We start from the raw sequence: 15,620 nt of genomic DNA, 5'->3' as shown, positions 1-15,620 counted from the left end.
CCATTCACTTCCCACAGGGTGATGGTATCAGAGGTTTCCCCGGTGATCCTGGTTATCCAGGCGAATTAGGCCCAAAGGGCTTTCCAGGCGAAGCAGGCCCACCGGGTGAAGGATTTCCTGGTCCAAAAGGGTACCGGGGTCCTCCAGGTGACCACGGACAAGATGGAAACCCAGGACCTCCAGGTCTGCCCGGTCTACCAGGAGAGCCTGGCCAGCTAGGTAAGAGACATCACTCTGTCTCACATCAAAGCCATGGGAGATCATTACCAAATCGTGTGCAGCATCTGTACAGCACACTGTTGAAAAGATAGCATTTGGTGGAGAGGTTGTGTGGGTTGTGCTTGTATTAGTTGTCCAGAAATCTTAAAGAAGGAAATACTTCAGAAGTCCCAGTAGTTTCATGTCAGGTATTAAAGTAGCATGAATGAATGTGTTAATGCCAGCAAGTAACATCTTTCAGGTTTCAAGCAGTTGGAGGCACTGCAGTAATGTCCTGCCACTGGAGTACTCACAGGTGGTTTTCTCTGGTCTTCCCAATCCAACATAATATTTTAATTGACCAGAGAAAATCATGTATCCATCCTTCACAGCTAGTCATAGTATCTCTGTAGCTTTCCAAGTCCCTTCCAGCATAAGAATGCCAGGGCTACAAGAGCTCAGAATTTTATCGCTCAGCTTTGAGATGCCTGGCAGAACATTCAAGCCAGAGCAGGCACCTGCCAACCCTACACAGTGCATGGGACACGTAGCCTCCTAACTCTGACAGGGTTAGGTTTCAGGCCTGGATCTACTTAATACATGGATAGAGAGCTCCATTATGTTACAGCAAATAGTTGTGTTTACGTATGCATAATACATAAGAGAATACATTATCTGATGTTGTAACAGACATTTTGGTTAGAATTGAGAGCATTTTATGGTTTTTGTCTTTTACATAACTGTGTTTTCTCATTCTTTGCTCATAGACTGTGGGCAAGTCATTGAAGACTTTTCTAGAGGAGATGGAACCGAGCCAATATGGTCAGGTACTGAACATACAAATGGCTCAAATGTGTTTTAATATTTAGTCTTATGCTGCTCTTATGGCTTGATACTTTCTTTCTGATGATCTCTTGATTGAAAACTATTTGAACTTCAGCTCACAAATAGCCATGCATGTACTGTATGTAACTCTAAAGTAATTTAATTAAATTGAACGTATTCTAAGATTATTGCAGTTTTAACTCTGCAATTCAGAAATTCTTTATTTCATTGCTCCTGAGTGTTTATTTTGTCAGAATAATGATTACCATGCAATCTATACGAACAGTCCAGGAAGTTAGGTGCCCAAGAGAATTTAAGCAACTTTTTAAAAAGAATTTTGAGTGAAGATGTTCAGTGCAATTTGACATATAAAGAAAAAAAACATCAGTTTGTACCAAAAATTGACTTGATTGCTTCAGGGGTATAAATTGCCCACGGGGAAACAAAGTATCTCTGTTCTTCTGAAGAATACAGTCATCCATGAGATTGGACTGCCCTTCTCATGCCGGTCTAACTGGAGCACCCACCATACACCATGGCCCCTGTAACACAGGCAGAAGAGCAGCTCTTGGGGCGGAGCTCAGCTTGAGTGCTCCCCTGAAAACGCCACCCATGACTAATTATTTTTAGATGAAAAATAAAACTTTTTTTAAAATTAGGGTTTTGCCTGTTAATTTCACCTGCCTTAATGATGTTGTCTCAACTGCAGGCACAGAGCTGATGAGAGGCAGCATACGAGCACGTTCGGTGCGACTAACCCTCTTTGTTTTCAGGAGCGGGCTGTGTGAGGCCACCAAAGGGATCCCAAGGCAAACCAGGACTGCCAGGAGCCACAGGTAATATTTTGCCTTCACTTTCATTTCCCACATACACCGTGTTTTGAGGGACATCTTGCCAGATTGATTAAAGTTGAGCCTTAGCAGGCAGCGAGTTTTAGAAAGGACAGTGGAGGATGGCCTTAACTGGAAGCCAGCAGAGAGCTCTAAGCAGCATGCAGCCCAGGTGGCTGCAACCTTCCTATCTAATTCTGCATATGCTAATGAGTGTCAGCCATGAAACAGGAGACAGAAAGGATAGTCCATTTGCTATTCTCCACATGCAAGCAAGTATACTGAGAGACTCTACAAGTTTATTGTTAGAGAGTATATCGGGGTCTCTCAGAGCTGACTGGACACCTCAGAAGGAAAATCTTGTCCTCTGCAAGCAGGGTGATAACAGTTTGCAATGGTTAGCTCTTTAACAAATCTTTCTCTGTCTTTGTGAGCTTGTATATTATATTAATTTTAAGATTTGGTTTGCATCCCTTTCCTCCAAAACCTGGAAAAGGCACCCTGCTGAGCCCAGTGCGGAACTCTGTTCGTAGCCACCTTTCAACCTGAGGGAGTTCTGGAGCTGGAAAACTGGGAGGAACAGGACACATTTTGCAACTTTTCACAGCTTCTTGTTGCCATAGCTGAGTCAGTCTAGTTTCCTGGAGCATAATTCCTACCTACATTCTCCAGTAGCACCAACATCTCCTTTAAACTATTTTCATTTTCTGCTTAGAGTGATGTGGTTTTGTCCGCAAGATTTCCCACCTTCTTTTCAGCCAGGATGGAGCTCTGCTATAGACCATCCAGTCTCTCTGTCTTAGGTGCTGATGACACCCAATACATCAAGCAAGGAGTCATCTTTATAGTCCCACAGCCTCATATCCTTGTGTTCCTTTGAAATTCCTGGCAACGTACACAGCTTACCCTAAGTTACATCCTGGTTATTCAGTAGTCACAAGACCTACGTGATGTGATCATTGTTGAATAAAAGTTTAAGTTGTTTTCTGTTTCTATTTTTGGTCTGAAATAAAACCTTTTTCTTGCTACTGTTTGGTACACCATGTTAACACCAGCTAACATTGCATGAGTTACTGAAATATGTGGTGAGCAGTGGTTGCATTCTCCATCTGCCGCCTTCTTTCTCTAACATGGCTTTTTAATTAGTGCAATACTGAACAGAATGAATGAAAGTCAGTTATTACAGATGGGAAACAAGACCAAGATGCTATTTGAGTAAGAGGCACATTAGAATTTTTCATTGAGATCTGAAAGCCTAGGATTTTTCCTTTTAATTGCTTTCTGATAAGTTATTGTTCATATAAGGGAGAGAACAATAGTCCTGTACGGCACTGGGAAAATGCTATTCACACTGCATTGGCTGTTTATGTGCACCGTACTTGTGATCTCTTTAAAGATTTCCTTCTCCCCTTCACAAGCAACAGCTAAAACCGAAAAAAAAATCATGGTTAAATAATGGAAAAATTCAGAAAACTAAAGGGGAAAAAAAAATCAAAATTCAAGTGATATTTTCCTTGATTTGTCAGAGTTAGAGGCAGAGAGAAATTTGCTTTCGGTGTAATAAATAAATGAGTTGTAATTCATGGTAATGCTAAGCAACAACACTTAAAATGTTAAAGCATGTTGTTGACCTTCAAGCCTGAGCTGGGAACTTAAGAATTCAAAGAGCTGGGGGGGCTAGGGAAACAAAGCATTCCACGGGAATTATTTTTGTAATAAATGCAGAAAAAAACTACTGTAGGAAAAGCATACATTAAGAATGTAATTTTATAAACTTAACAAAAGAATCCTACAAAACGCTTGCTGGTTTTGAGATGTTAAGAAACGGTAATATTTGCCCTTACCCAAATGTCAAATGCTACATCACAAGGAAGCAAGGTCTCATTTTACCCGTCAGGATATAGTTCAGTATGAACGTGAGTTCAGTGCCAGAGGAACACTTTTTCAGAGCACAGCCCTTTTTTTACTACCGAACCTATAGACCAGTACTGTTATAAATATAGTAAGTAGGCTAGTTAATTTGTATTCAGTTTCTAGGATGATTAGATCTAACTTTTAGTATTACATTTCTGTTTTGCGGTTATCTAAACCAGTCTGCTCTTGTTCTATCATCAGTTTAGCAGGAAAGGGAAAAATTTGTTCCTTCTACAGAATCTCATCTGTGCCTACTTCTGCTGAGCGCTCTTCCTTTGACATTGCCTTTTGACCCTAAGCTAAAAGCCTGAGTTTACAAAATATCAAAAATCTCCAAAAGTCTGTGAGACTGATTATTTTCACCCTAGTAATGTCCATTTCATTACTCTTAAAGTCAGGTTAAATCCATGTTTTTAAGAGCATTTAGCCTAGGGTTTTGGTCCATTACTTGGGATCTTGAATACTGCTAAAGAGCTACAGTGTAGTTACATTAAATTTTTTTTAAAATGTCATCTTTGCATCCAGAAACATATAATGATGACATTTACTACTACCTTTTCTTATATTATATGTGTATTTTTGTTTTGTTTGTTCAGATCACGCTTTCTTACTTTCCTTTATACAATTTAGGTGCAAAAGGTGCAAGAGGATTCCCAGGTGATCCAGGTCCAGTGGGATACCCAGGGTTAAATGGTACACGAGGTGATCCAGGTCGGGAGGGATTCCCAGGTCCTCCAGGTACTTTGAAATAATTAGTCATTCTTTATATACTTTTGACCTCTTTACTAGAGTCACTGAAACACAAAAACTTCAGTCCAGATACGTTTTCACTTATCTTCCCTTCCACGTTCAAACAGTAAATTATTTTACAAAACTGCTACTTTTCAGAGCCAAAAGAATTTCTTGCAACTGCTATAATGATGAAAAGTAACATAGACTCCAGCCTTTAAAAGTCTGCTTTATAGTGCAAAATTATAAATGTGACAGTAAAAATTCATGAAGTTCACAATGAAATAAAGAAATTCATTAACAAGATATTTCAGATTCCAAATGGACTATACTCACAATAATGATGCAGAAAGGAAGAAAATACTAGTATTAGTATTGCTATTTAACTCTTTTCTGCATTGGTATAAATTATACTGGACATATCAACAGTGGAGTACCAGCTACTCACCTTGCCCACAGGCAGCTGTTTTTCCAGTGTTTCCAAGTGTTCAGTGCCTGTCACATTTTATGCTAGTCTGTAATAGGTACAGATTAAATCCCAGGGCTTCTGTGCCTCTCCAGAGGTTCCAGGATGTCCAAGACACATCAATTAATTGCATGTGTAGTTGATCTGTTAATAGATAGTAAGTTTGATGAGCCTAAACTAGTGCCACTGCACACACATATAAGCTGCAGTGGATATGTCCACAGATCATCAGTCAGCCCAACAAGAGTTACTGGCAGAAACTACCACTTCCCTGTGGTTGGCCAGGTTAATTTGGTCAGAGAAATGGACACCAAGGTTTTTTTGTAGCACAACTCAGAAGCCATTGATGCAATTTAATTTAGGAACTCTTTAGAAATTCTCTCCATGTATCTGTTTTCCAATTCCTAAATCCTCACAGATACCAAAGTGCTGCAGACTTTCCCAAATCCAGTGCCCAGGTGCTGCTTCACCCTAAGGCAGCACATGACCTGGAAGTATTCTCTAGGCTCATCTACAGCATCTGTAGTAGCAAAAGAGAAAGGAAAAGAAGAGCTGATGGATGTTCTGGTCAACAAACAAGGGACGCGTCACAAAACTTGTTTCTGTGCAGCGTAGGGCAGGACCATGAACCTGTATTTCCCCTGCCAAGCTCTGTAGAGTGCTTTAAGTGCTAAATCAGGGCTCCCATACTATACAGCTCCCAGGCCACAGGGTGGTCAGCACTCAGACCAATTTTCTGCAGTCTTCCATATTGTCATTCACCAATATTTGGACTTAACTTCCAGTCCAGGTCCAGTTTCCCAGTCCACAAGAAGCCTTTCCCCTCTAATTTGTGGTAATGGGGGCTTGTGGCCTCCCAGTCATTCACCTACAGGGTGGAGGGCAGGAATGGTGACGCTCCTTCATCAAGAGCATGAAACAAATTGACCTGGGCCCCTTGAGATGTGTGGGGAACAGCAGCAACAATGACCCACCTGGGCAACTCCCCCAGGTCTTCCCAGTTTACCAGTGTGCATTCACTCATTTATTTTTTCAAATTTGACTCCCTGAAATGTCTTAGCCTCGCTATGTATCAAACCAAGTATTTGTGTACAGGAGTACGGTTTTTGCCCTTACAGAATAAGATGCTTATAAAATGCTGGAACAGTTGCACAGAAGTAACTGTGCTTGGAGCTGTGGATCTTTTATCACCCAGGCACTAGGTAGGCTGAGGTCACCTGTAAATTCTGCCAATTTCCACATTTGATGGAATGTTGTTATAAATGCTGTGTAGTTTAAAAACATTTATATATGCTTCACTTCATTTGGTTCTACAGATTTCTGCTAAGAACTAGGGGAAATTACAATAATATAGAAGGTGTTATGATGGTATATCTGAGATTTGAACTCCAGCATTTGTAGTGAAACCTGTGATGCCTAATCCCTGCTTTATTTATAGGTTTTACTGGGCCCAGGGGAGACAGGGGCCCCAACGGTCTACCTGGACTACAGGGACATCCAGGCCTTACAGGAAAATCCGGTGCTCCAGGAGCAGCAGGACTGAAGGGCTTTCCTGGTGACGTTTTAGGAGCAGCAGCAGGTTCCCCAGGGGATGTCGGGCTCCCCGGCTTCCCGGGGTTGAAAGGCATGCCAGGAGATCAAGGAGTACCAGGAGTTAGAGGTAACAGCTAATTCAAATAAAGAAAAGTTTGAGTAAGAGTATAAATTTAGCCAAATTACAGAAATGTGAGAGTAGTAAGAGACCATGTTAGGATGCGTTGGAGGTACTGGTGACCCCAGTATCAAATCCCAGCACCTGATGGTCTCCTGTCCCTTGCCCATCTACCTCAACTGTTATCAATATGCCTGGCTCCTCCAAACACCTTCTGGAGATCCATTGCTTATGACAAACAATCCTTCATACTGCACTACATGAAATTAACTATTAAAGAAACAGATTTTGCTCACCTTTGTTGTGTTCATTTTTCCCACTGCAGTTAAGGGAATGGTGATTTACTTATTATCCTGACTTTTCACTTGCATACTGCATAATACTGAGATTAATTCCTGTGCCAGAAGATGTTTGGATAATACGTGGCTTTGCAGAAGAGCAAATTGCACTGGTGCAGAATTTTTAAATTTTAACTAAGAGGAAATAGTGTTTAGTAAATGCAAATAAGCCATTTTACCGGATAGGTCTTTGGGCACTCAGAAATAAGAAAAACAAATTATCTATTTATTCATAATTTTAGGGTGTTCGTTTTAATTCATTATTTTACAGAGCTTCAAAAACATGCTAAACTCCCTATAGAAGACAGAGAAAACCATAGTTTCTCTACAAAATCTGACTTTGTCACTCTCTGAATTCTGTGGGGGGACTTTCAAAAGCACATATGAGAAGTAAGCATCCCCTGCTACACCGTTCCAGCAGCAGTGGGACACATACCTAAATTTAGGACTGTTGATTACCTCCTTGCCCTGTTGTGGAAGTGAGAAAGGAGTAGTAATTGTGTGACTAGCTCAAGGGAAGGAGGTATATCACAGGAATCTATTTTGGAGACTCTTCTCATTATTTTCAATATAAATAAAAAAATAAAAGAAGAGCATCATCTTAGGTGACTTATTTGAAGTGAGGAGAGTTGATTTCACCTTCAGTAGAGCCCCAGAGTGAAGGAAAGAGATGAACTCAGCTCTGTGGCACTTAGTAAGTTTGAAAAAAGGCAGAAAACATCACTAACACCTTGGACAGGGTGAAGAAATTCAAGGTAAAACATAGATTGAAAAGTACCTTCTTCTTAAGCATTTCTGTAGAACTAAGTTTTCAGTAATAACAAAAAAATAATTACAGTGAAAAGAAAAAGCATTACTAGTTTGTCTCTTCATTATTTATTTTACAGTTCTGACCAAAGGACTCCAAAATCAGCACGTGAATTTTTACATGAGTAATTTTTTTTTGTTTTGTGTTAAGTGATTAGTGATTCCTTTATATCATCAATGCCACTTAAACTACTAGCCCTTTAGAACAGAGGGCTAAAGCCTGTATTCTGTTGTTGACAAAACTCACCTATGGGACCTGAGTTATAAAGCACACTTTAAAAAGAGTAGCAGATTCATTTGGCCTGGATTTTAAGTGACATGTACTTTTGAAGACTTGTACACTACTGCTTCTTCAGTCTGAATGCAAAGTGGGCAATTGCCTTTTAAATCTTGAAGGGCTTCACACTCCCTTTGCTGTATATCGTAGAGATGTGAATTTTCACCCAGTGCACTAAGTCGTGTAGAATCAGGGATATTTTGCTTAGGAATTTTTGTGAGTCTTATAACAATGCCTTGTAACAATCTTACTTGAAAATTTCTGAACAATAACACAAAACCAGGACCCATCATTTGCCTTAAATGTTCCCACTCTTGCCTGTCACATTTGAGAAAAAGATACAAAGCATTATTTCAGGGGCTCAGTCAGCTGCTGGTTTCAGTTCTTACAAAGGTGTATGTGGTAAAGAGAGAGATCAGGAATTACAGAATCATCGGAGTTAGAAGTGGAAGAGACCTGCTCTGTATATATTCACCTGGTGCCAAATTGTTTCCATTCATCTGAAAAGAGGCAGTCAACCTTTCCGATGCAAATATTGAGATTAGTACTGGTAATGTCAATTTTTTAAATACTGATGAGCAGTCTTTTTATTTGTTTCTCCTATTCTTACTGCCTTTTCAGAGGAAAAAATACCCTGAAAGACCAGTGCATACACAGAAGTCATATGTAATAATCAGCTTTCTAAATATATACTCTCTCTAATGCATGATTGTGGTATTTTAGGAGCGGATGGTAACCCAGGTTTTCCAGGACCCAAAGGAGATCCAGGGCCACAAGGTCTCCCTGGTTTGATGGGATTGCCAGGATTACCAGGAACACGTGGATTCCCAGGGCTACCAGGAAACCCTGGGCCAGATGGTGGGCCTGGCTTGCAAGGACCTATTGGTGAGGATATACTGCTGTCCATGTCCTGTGTCACTCCTCCTGCCAGTTCGCTGTGTCAGGGCAACTGTGTGGTTTCCACAGTGGAAAGTTAAGATTGGGATTGTGGCACATGCCGTGCTTTAATTCCCAGTCAGGGAAATAGCAGTAATAGTGCAGACACTGAGATTGCAAATTGTGTTGATATCACAGATGGGAAGTAGGGGTGATGATGGTCCTCACTGGCAGAGCTGCTGCTTTTCCTTCCATAGCCACCTGCCAAGCCAGGTCAAAGCTTACTGGTGGCAGACTGGGAGAAGGGAGCTATCAAATGGGAGCAGTCTTATGGAAAAAGGGCTTAATTCTTAAATTTAAAAGGAGGGGAAGGTCCTGTTGGGAACAGGTACAGAAACAAGCTGGTAGTGAGACTGGTTTATATCGGTGAGCTGCTTTGTCTTTGTAATCATTTCTGCAGTTCCTTAAAAAAAAAAAATTCCTAATTTTCCACTGTCAACATGAAGCTGGTAGGATAGAAGTTTTCTCCCTCTTGAGCTACCTTGTATGAAATCATTGTGTCTGTCCAAATGTTTTTAATCTCCCTGTTCGCATGTTCACCTGGCAGGCCCACCTGGTGCTAGGGGAGAAGATGGTGAGCAAGGTTTTCCTGGTCCTGTGGGCCTGAAGGGTCTGTCTGGTGACAAAGGTGAAACAGGTCACCCAGGATTACAAGGTATACCTGGCGTGACTGGTCCCCCTGGCATAGGCGGAATGGATGGCTTTCCAGGAGATAAAGGTGAGCTCTGGACAGCTGCTTTGAAAAAAAGTAATGTTGCTTAAAGCTGTTTCATGCCAAGATGAACAAGACATTCTTTGCTGGACTACCTCTGTTTAAAACAGAAGAATTAGGGTCACAGACCTAATATATTTCAAAACCACTGTCTGTTTTCCCCTGCATTGTGTTTGGCAAAATGTAAGCTTGTGACCTGTAGCCCTATTTAGAAGAGCAATGGCTGTTTTATTTCTCCTTTTAAAAAACGTCCAGTATTTACTATTTTCTCTCCTCAAAAGTTTTTCCCCTGTCCCAGTCCCACTGGCTGTCAGTGGAATGAAAGAGATGTTTCCCCAAACCTTTGCTTTAAAGTTGTTGAAAGCAGGCAGTTGCGTACTGAGCAATGCCAGACACAAGACCTCGATGTGGACTTTTATCAGGATGCTAATCTCACATTTAGAGACAGTGAAATTCTCACTTGCCAGCCACAACACCACCATGTATAATGCAAGTTGTCTGCATTATACAGGGAGTTTCAACAGGATTCAACTCCATGTGGGGCCAAGTTAAACAGAAAGTGGGAGTGCATGCCTACAAATGCATGTGGCATCAGTTGGAAAGATCAGACTCAACTATGACTTTTTTGCCTATGATTACGCTGGAGTACTGATCAGCTCTCATTTGAGAGGAATGAAGATCTGTTTGTTCCTATGACCCATGTAAAACAGCATCCACTTGTTTAGAAAAGAGTAGTGCGGTAATTTTTTATGACAAAGGGCTGACTAGTCGTTTGTATCTCTACATGTAGAAGAAGGGAATGACTAAAAACCTTGCATGGAGCTAAGTACCTTTCTCTAGCTTGTCTATAGGAGAGGGACTGAACTGATCTTTCAGCAAACACTTGAGTTCTGGTCATCTTCATAACATCTCCTCTTGGCTAGTTGAGACAGTTCAGTGAAACTCTTGTTTAAGCACCTACCTCTCAGAGAGCATGAGTGCCTACTACAGAGCTGTAGATTGTCCTAGGGATCAAGACACCCAAAAATAACTGTTGCACTGAAGTTTGCATAGCGTTTTAGTCATGCGTTGCTAGTTTACATTTATGTAGTTTGCAGAAACCTAAATGAGGTAACAGTTCTCTTCCCCTTCTTTCTTTAAAGGCTTAAAAGGTTCACCTGGAATTGACGGTTTCAAAGGCATGACAGGCCTAAAAGGAAGACCAGGCATCAAGGGAACCAAAGGAGAATTTGGCCCCATTGGGACTCAGGGTGATAAAGGCGCTCAGGGCACACGAGGCTTTAAAGGTATTTGCTTATGGGTGGTAACAGTGTGTTTGCTTTTCACATCTGGAGAACTATTTTACAAGGATACAAAGATAAAGAGGACACATTTTTCACATGGTAAATTTAGCTCAGACATTCCTCCACCTATTTCACACATGGGCCTCTGACCGAAAGGCTTGGACTTTAGGCTCAGAGAAAGATTGCTTCTTTGTGAACCTTTGCGTGTTCAGGTTGGAGACAGACATTGCGTTATTCAGCTGAGTTTAGATAGTGGCACCTGTGGGCACACACAGAACCTAACAGAGCCCTTTCCCAGGAAGCGTAAGGTGTTGGGGGTAAAAGATCCAGATTTTGCTCCAGTTGCACTGTAAAGGCACTGAAATATTCAGAAAACCATGCAATTAAGTAGTTAAAAGTCAGAAGCATATCAGCTGATATCATAATCAGTGAAGCAAACACCATAACTCGGTCCTCTTTTCTTTGCATACGGATATCTTTAAATACACGCGTTACCACAAGGCCAAAATGTTCATCCTAGGGACCATGAGATAGGTGCTTAAGAAAAACTGGTGTGCAATTCAAAGGCTGCAAAACAGTGCTCCTGGTAATTTGGGGGAGCTCTGAGCAAAAGGCAAGTGTGAGAACAGCCCTCTGCTAGCTAAATGCAGGTTAACATCACTTTCAGGCAGCGTGACCCAAAAAATCTGACTGTGAAGAAAAGTGCAATTACGCTTCTTTGTGAAGAAGTGTAAGACAGTGCATGATCATAGAAGAAAGTCTGGGTGACTGACCTGTCTCTGAATCCCACAAAGAACTAAAGACAGACATGCAGTCTATCTGGGTCCTTTCTTCAGGATATTATTTATTGGTGTCACCAGTAACCTTCAAATCAAGAAAATGAACAAAATAACTGGTTAGGAATAAAAACACTTTCCTTCGCCCAAGGCTTTTGGAGTCACAGTTTTCCTTTCACTGAAACTAATCTACTTTTCTGTGCTTTCTCCAGTGTGCTTTTTGTTTTTTTTTATAAACACGTGATACCTAACTGATTTGTTGAGAGGTAAATTATCTATCACGGAGGAGCCTGGATCCAACTCCCCAGGACTGTATGTACAAAAGTTTAGCTCAGGTTTTCACGTTTTCTTATGCTTGACTGTTCTGCTGACACGTTGTATTGACACAAGTAACTTTTTTATGCAAGTGGATTTTCCGTAGCTTGTGCAAGATTATCTACTACTTTCTTTTTGCTAAATGCACTTTTCTGTTCGCTCTTTTTCCAACACAGTGTAACTGACTAGCTTTTTGTAACATGGTTGGGTTTTTTACCCTCTAGGTGATCGCGGGGATCGAGGCCCCCCAGGAGAACCCCCAAAGCTCAAGCCCAGCATGATGATGGAAGTTAAAGGTGAAAAAGGAGATGTTGGAGAAAGGGGCACAAAAGGATTATTTGGCTTAAAAGGTCAGTGGTCACAGCAAAACAAAGCAAGCACATTTAGGACTATCAATCAGTATCTTTTCTCAGTTAAATATACCCTGCTCATTGTACCACTGCGCTGCAGCCCCGCCCAACAAAGTCGCAGCAACAGCTGAGCTCCTGGCTGCATTTCACAGAGCCACCTCTGAGGAAAGCTTTGCGGGATTGTGTCGCGTGTCTGTGCTGCCTCTTTGTACTAGTGTACCATGGTGCCATGTTTTGAGAAGCAGCTGCGTATCAGCCTTCCCAGCTTTCATAGTTTACATCTTCTTTACTTTTCTTTTTCCCCACCTGCAGGTAGCAAGGGAATGCCAGGCATTCCTGGAAAGACAGGAACTCCAGGGTCCCCTGGGCATCCCAGCTACGTGGCTGGTGTGAAAGGGGACGTCGGCGCAAAAGGGCTGACAGGTCTCAAAGGGTATCCTGGTCCGGCCGGCTCTCCTGGAATCAGAGGCTTCCCTGGCAGCACAGGAGGCAGAGTGAGTTCATGCCCGTGAGGGAATAAGGCTGTCCTTGTGCTGGCATTCAGCTTCTCTAGGAAATGGCATTCACCCCTTGAAATGGTGCTGAACCACTACAGTGCAAAGATTAAAATGTGATAAAAATTTATTATATAGATCAAATATTTTTGCTTGGTCTCTCCAACATTCATTAAGCAGAGTCCTTTCTTTTGTCATTAGGACATGTCCAAATTTTAGGCACCAGCTTTTTGCCTATGAGGCAATTCCTTCTAGGTCCTTGGTCCTGTTGCCGTAGCTGTTGGTAAAAATTATTCTCAATGCTGAGCTTACTCTTTGCTGTTTCCCAGGACTGATGGTGCTACTGCCAAAAAATATTCACTATCAATCATCTAACAGTAAAAAGACTCTAAGAATCTCAGCTCCTAGAGGATAACTCACTATGATTCACTTTGGCTGCAAAATAAGTTACACTGGAAAAAATAAAGTCTTACAAAAAGCCTGACAGTAGACTCAGAGACATAATTTATTTAAGTGAGCTAAAAACTATGTTCCTTTCTCAGGTGGCTTTGCCCTTAGATTTCAGTAGGACTTTCTCCTAACCAAGGACTGCAGGACTCATTACCATATATGTGTAATAGGATGTTCTCAGTTTCAAACTTAAGTCTTTGCAAACATAACTTGTCTCTTGGTTTGCACTAGTTTAACTGATTTCAACCAAGTAACTCTATAAAGTATCTTTATCCTCATTAACTGATACCTATTTTCAATCATATGATAGGGAGAAAAGGGTATTCCAGGAATTTCAGGCCATTTTGGTACTCCTGGCTCGCATGGTGAAATAGGTGAGTCTGTTCTCTTATCTGAGCGCTCTTTGTATTCATTACCCATCACATGCTCGACATTAAGTTCTGAAGAGTCTTAGGGGCTCTTCAGTCTTAAGAGTCTTCACACAGTCTTAGAGAATGATGCTGGAGATGTGGGAGGCTGTGAAAAGGTTAATACTCTTAATTTCCTGGAATGTGTACTGTTCATGAATAAATCCATCCATGGCAGGGATGGTGGCTGTGCTAGAGACTTTATGTTTTTCTTTCTTTAACTTATTCCTCTTTTTTTTTTTTGTAAAGAAAGTAATTACTGAATTTTGTGTCAGAAGTTGCAACTCCTTCAAAACAACAGAAAATGCTGTTTCAGTTAAAGCCTTACTGCTCATGTGTTCATTTTTGCTTGAAACAGGTGAGCAGGGAGAAACTATAAACTTACCAGGAATGCCAGGCCTTAAAGGAGAAGTTGGTGTCCCAGGCTTAACAGGTATTAATTTCACAGTTTCTCTGGATGTATTACTTTTCACATACTAAAGTCCACAGAGGAAGGGAGGAGGAGCTTACCATGGGCTTTTGATGGCTGTGGAACCTGTGTTCTCATGACAGCTTCTGAAGATGTTAATCTTTTCTTTATTGAAATGAGTATGTGCTACGTTTACCTCTTAAACTAAGAGTACAGTTATGGCAGTAAACATCAATCACATGCAACTCCAGTAAATATTTCTATATAATTTTTTACCATTGATGACAAAAGGAGCAATATCAGGCCATGTTTATGGAGGATGGGATAGCAGTCAGGTCAATTTTGGATTGGATTGATTAGGTAATTTATTGAAATTTCCCTGCACATGCAGCACACTTCAACATCAGTGTCGTATTCCACATAATTTGGACAGTACTTTTAAAAACAGATTTGTTTTGATGGTTTGGCCAGTATGCTATAGATGACTATTCATTCTCCCAGACTATGCAAGCACCCTGACTAGATGAACGTCTTTATGGCAAGACCAGGACCCATTCAGTAGCCAACTTCATATTATGTTTGTTTACTTAGAGTCATATAGAGATTACTAAAAGAATATGCTGGTTTTGTGGTTTTCCAGGCACAAGAGGAGGCACAGGACAAAAAGGTGAAGGCGGTGATCCTGGTTCCTCTGGCATTGAAGGCCTCAAGGGCACCCAGGGAGTCCCTGGCTCTGTGGGACAGGAAGGTAAAATATTCTTTCTTTTTTACCGTCCAAAGAATAAAACTGCATAAGAAAAGACAAAATCCCTTTTCCCTCAAAAGAAAGTAATTAAGTTTTTTAATATGTTGGTCATTCTGTAAGTTGATAAAGAGCAGTGAACAGGATGTAGAACTCATGGTAGAACTTACTAAGAGGAAATTTCAAAAGCCTAACTCTGCTTCATACCAGTTTGACCTTTTTTATAGCCACCGTGTCCATTCAAAGTGTCGTATTGCTGGCATACTCAAGTATTCTAATGCTGTCTCAATACAACAAGGAGGTGGGCTTTTCAGTGCTCTTTTCTGCCATAAATGAAGTCAGTATCCCCAAGGACCCAATTACTCAGAAGCCTTTGAGCCAGACTCGTTGGCCAACTCTACAAGAGTACTGGGAACCGAAGTCAGATTTGGCCCTGACTGGATCATAAACTCGGAGCTTAAGAACACGTCTCATTGCAGGAGGATCATGCAAACGCTCTTTCAGAACAGTTGCTCCACATTTCTCATGTAATTACAGGGCTTAGAAACTCCAGCCAAGACTGGAGCAGTTTCGGTAGGTACCTCACTGGGAAACATCCCTTGTCCCATCAGCTTTCCAGTTGGAAAAGCAAAACAGATGTGGCAGAAGGGGATACTGAGGTGCACATAAGTGACATTACTTATTGTAACTGGCAACAGAAGTAAAATTATA

General features: G+C 41.2%; 1 protein-coding gene across 2 annotated transcripts in view; it reads left to right on the top strand.

Moving 5' to 3' along the window:
• COL4A2 (collagen type IV alpha 2 chain) overlaps positions 1-15,620 on the top strand; it is a 145,413-nt gene that overhangs the window by 115,910 nt on the left and 13,883 nt on the right. For both annotated transcript variants that reach the window (XM_086770520.1, XM_086770512.1), the window contains exons 25-37: positions 18-219; positions 966-1,025; positions 1,797-1,859; positions 4,398-4,505; positions 6,401-6,622; positions 8,759-8,920; positions 9,519-9,689; positions 10,826-10,969; positions 12,282-12,407; positions 12,720-12,901; positions 13,662-13,725; positions 14,117-14,191; positions 14,808-14,915. In XM_086770520.1, coding sequence (XP_086626646.1) covers positions 18-219; positions 966-1,025; positions 1,797-1,859; positions 4,398-4,505; positions 6,401-6,622; positions 8,759-8,920; positions 9,519-9,689; positions 10,826-10,969; positions 12,282-12,407; positions 12,720-12,901; positions 13,662-13,725; positions 14,117-14,191; positions 14,808-14,915 — 1,687 coding nt within the window. The remainder of the gene's footprint in view (positions 1-17; positions 220-965; positions 1,026-1,796; positions 1,860-4,397; positions 4,506-6,400; positions 6,623-8,758; positions 8,921-9,518; positions 9,690-10,825; positions 10,970-12,281; positions 12,408-12,719; positions 12,902-13,661; positions 13,726-14,116; positions 14,192-14,807; positions 14,916-15,620) is intronic.

The sequence above is a fragment of the Chlamydotis macqueenii genome, chromosome 1, assembly GCF_036417535.1.
Source record: "Chlamydotis macqueenii isolate bChlMac1 chromosome 1, bChlMac1.mat, whole genome shotgun sequence".
Lineage (NCBI taxonomy): Eukaryota > Metazoa > Chordata > Aves > Otidiformes > Otididae > Chlamydotis > Chlamydotis macqueenii.
The sequence above is the reverse complement of the archived record's forward strand: the minus strand, read 5'-3'. Positions and strand labels throughout refer to the sequence as shown.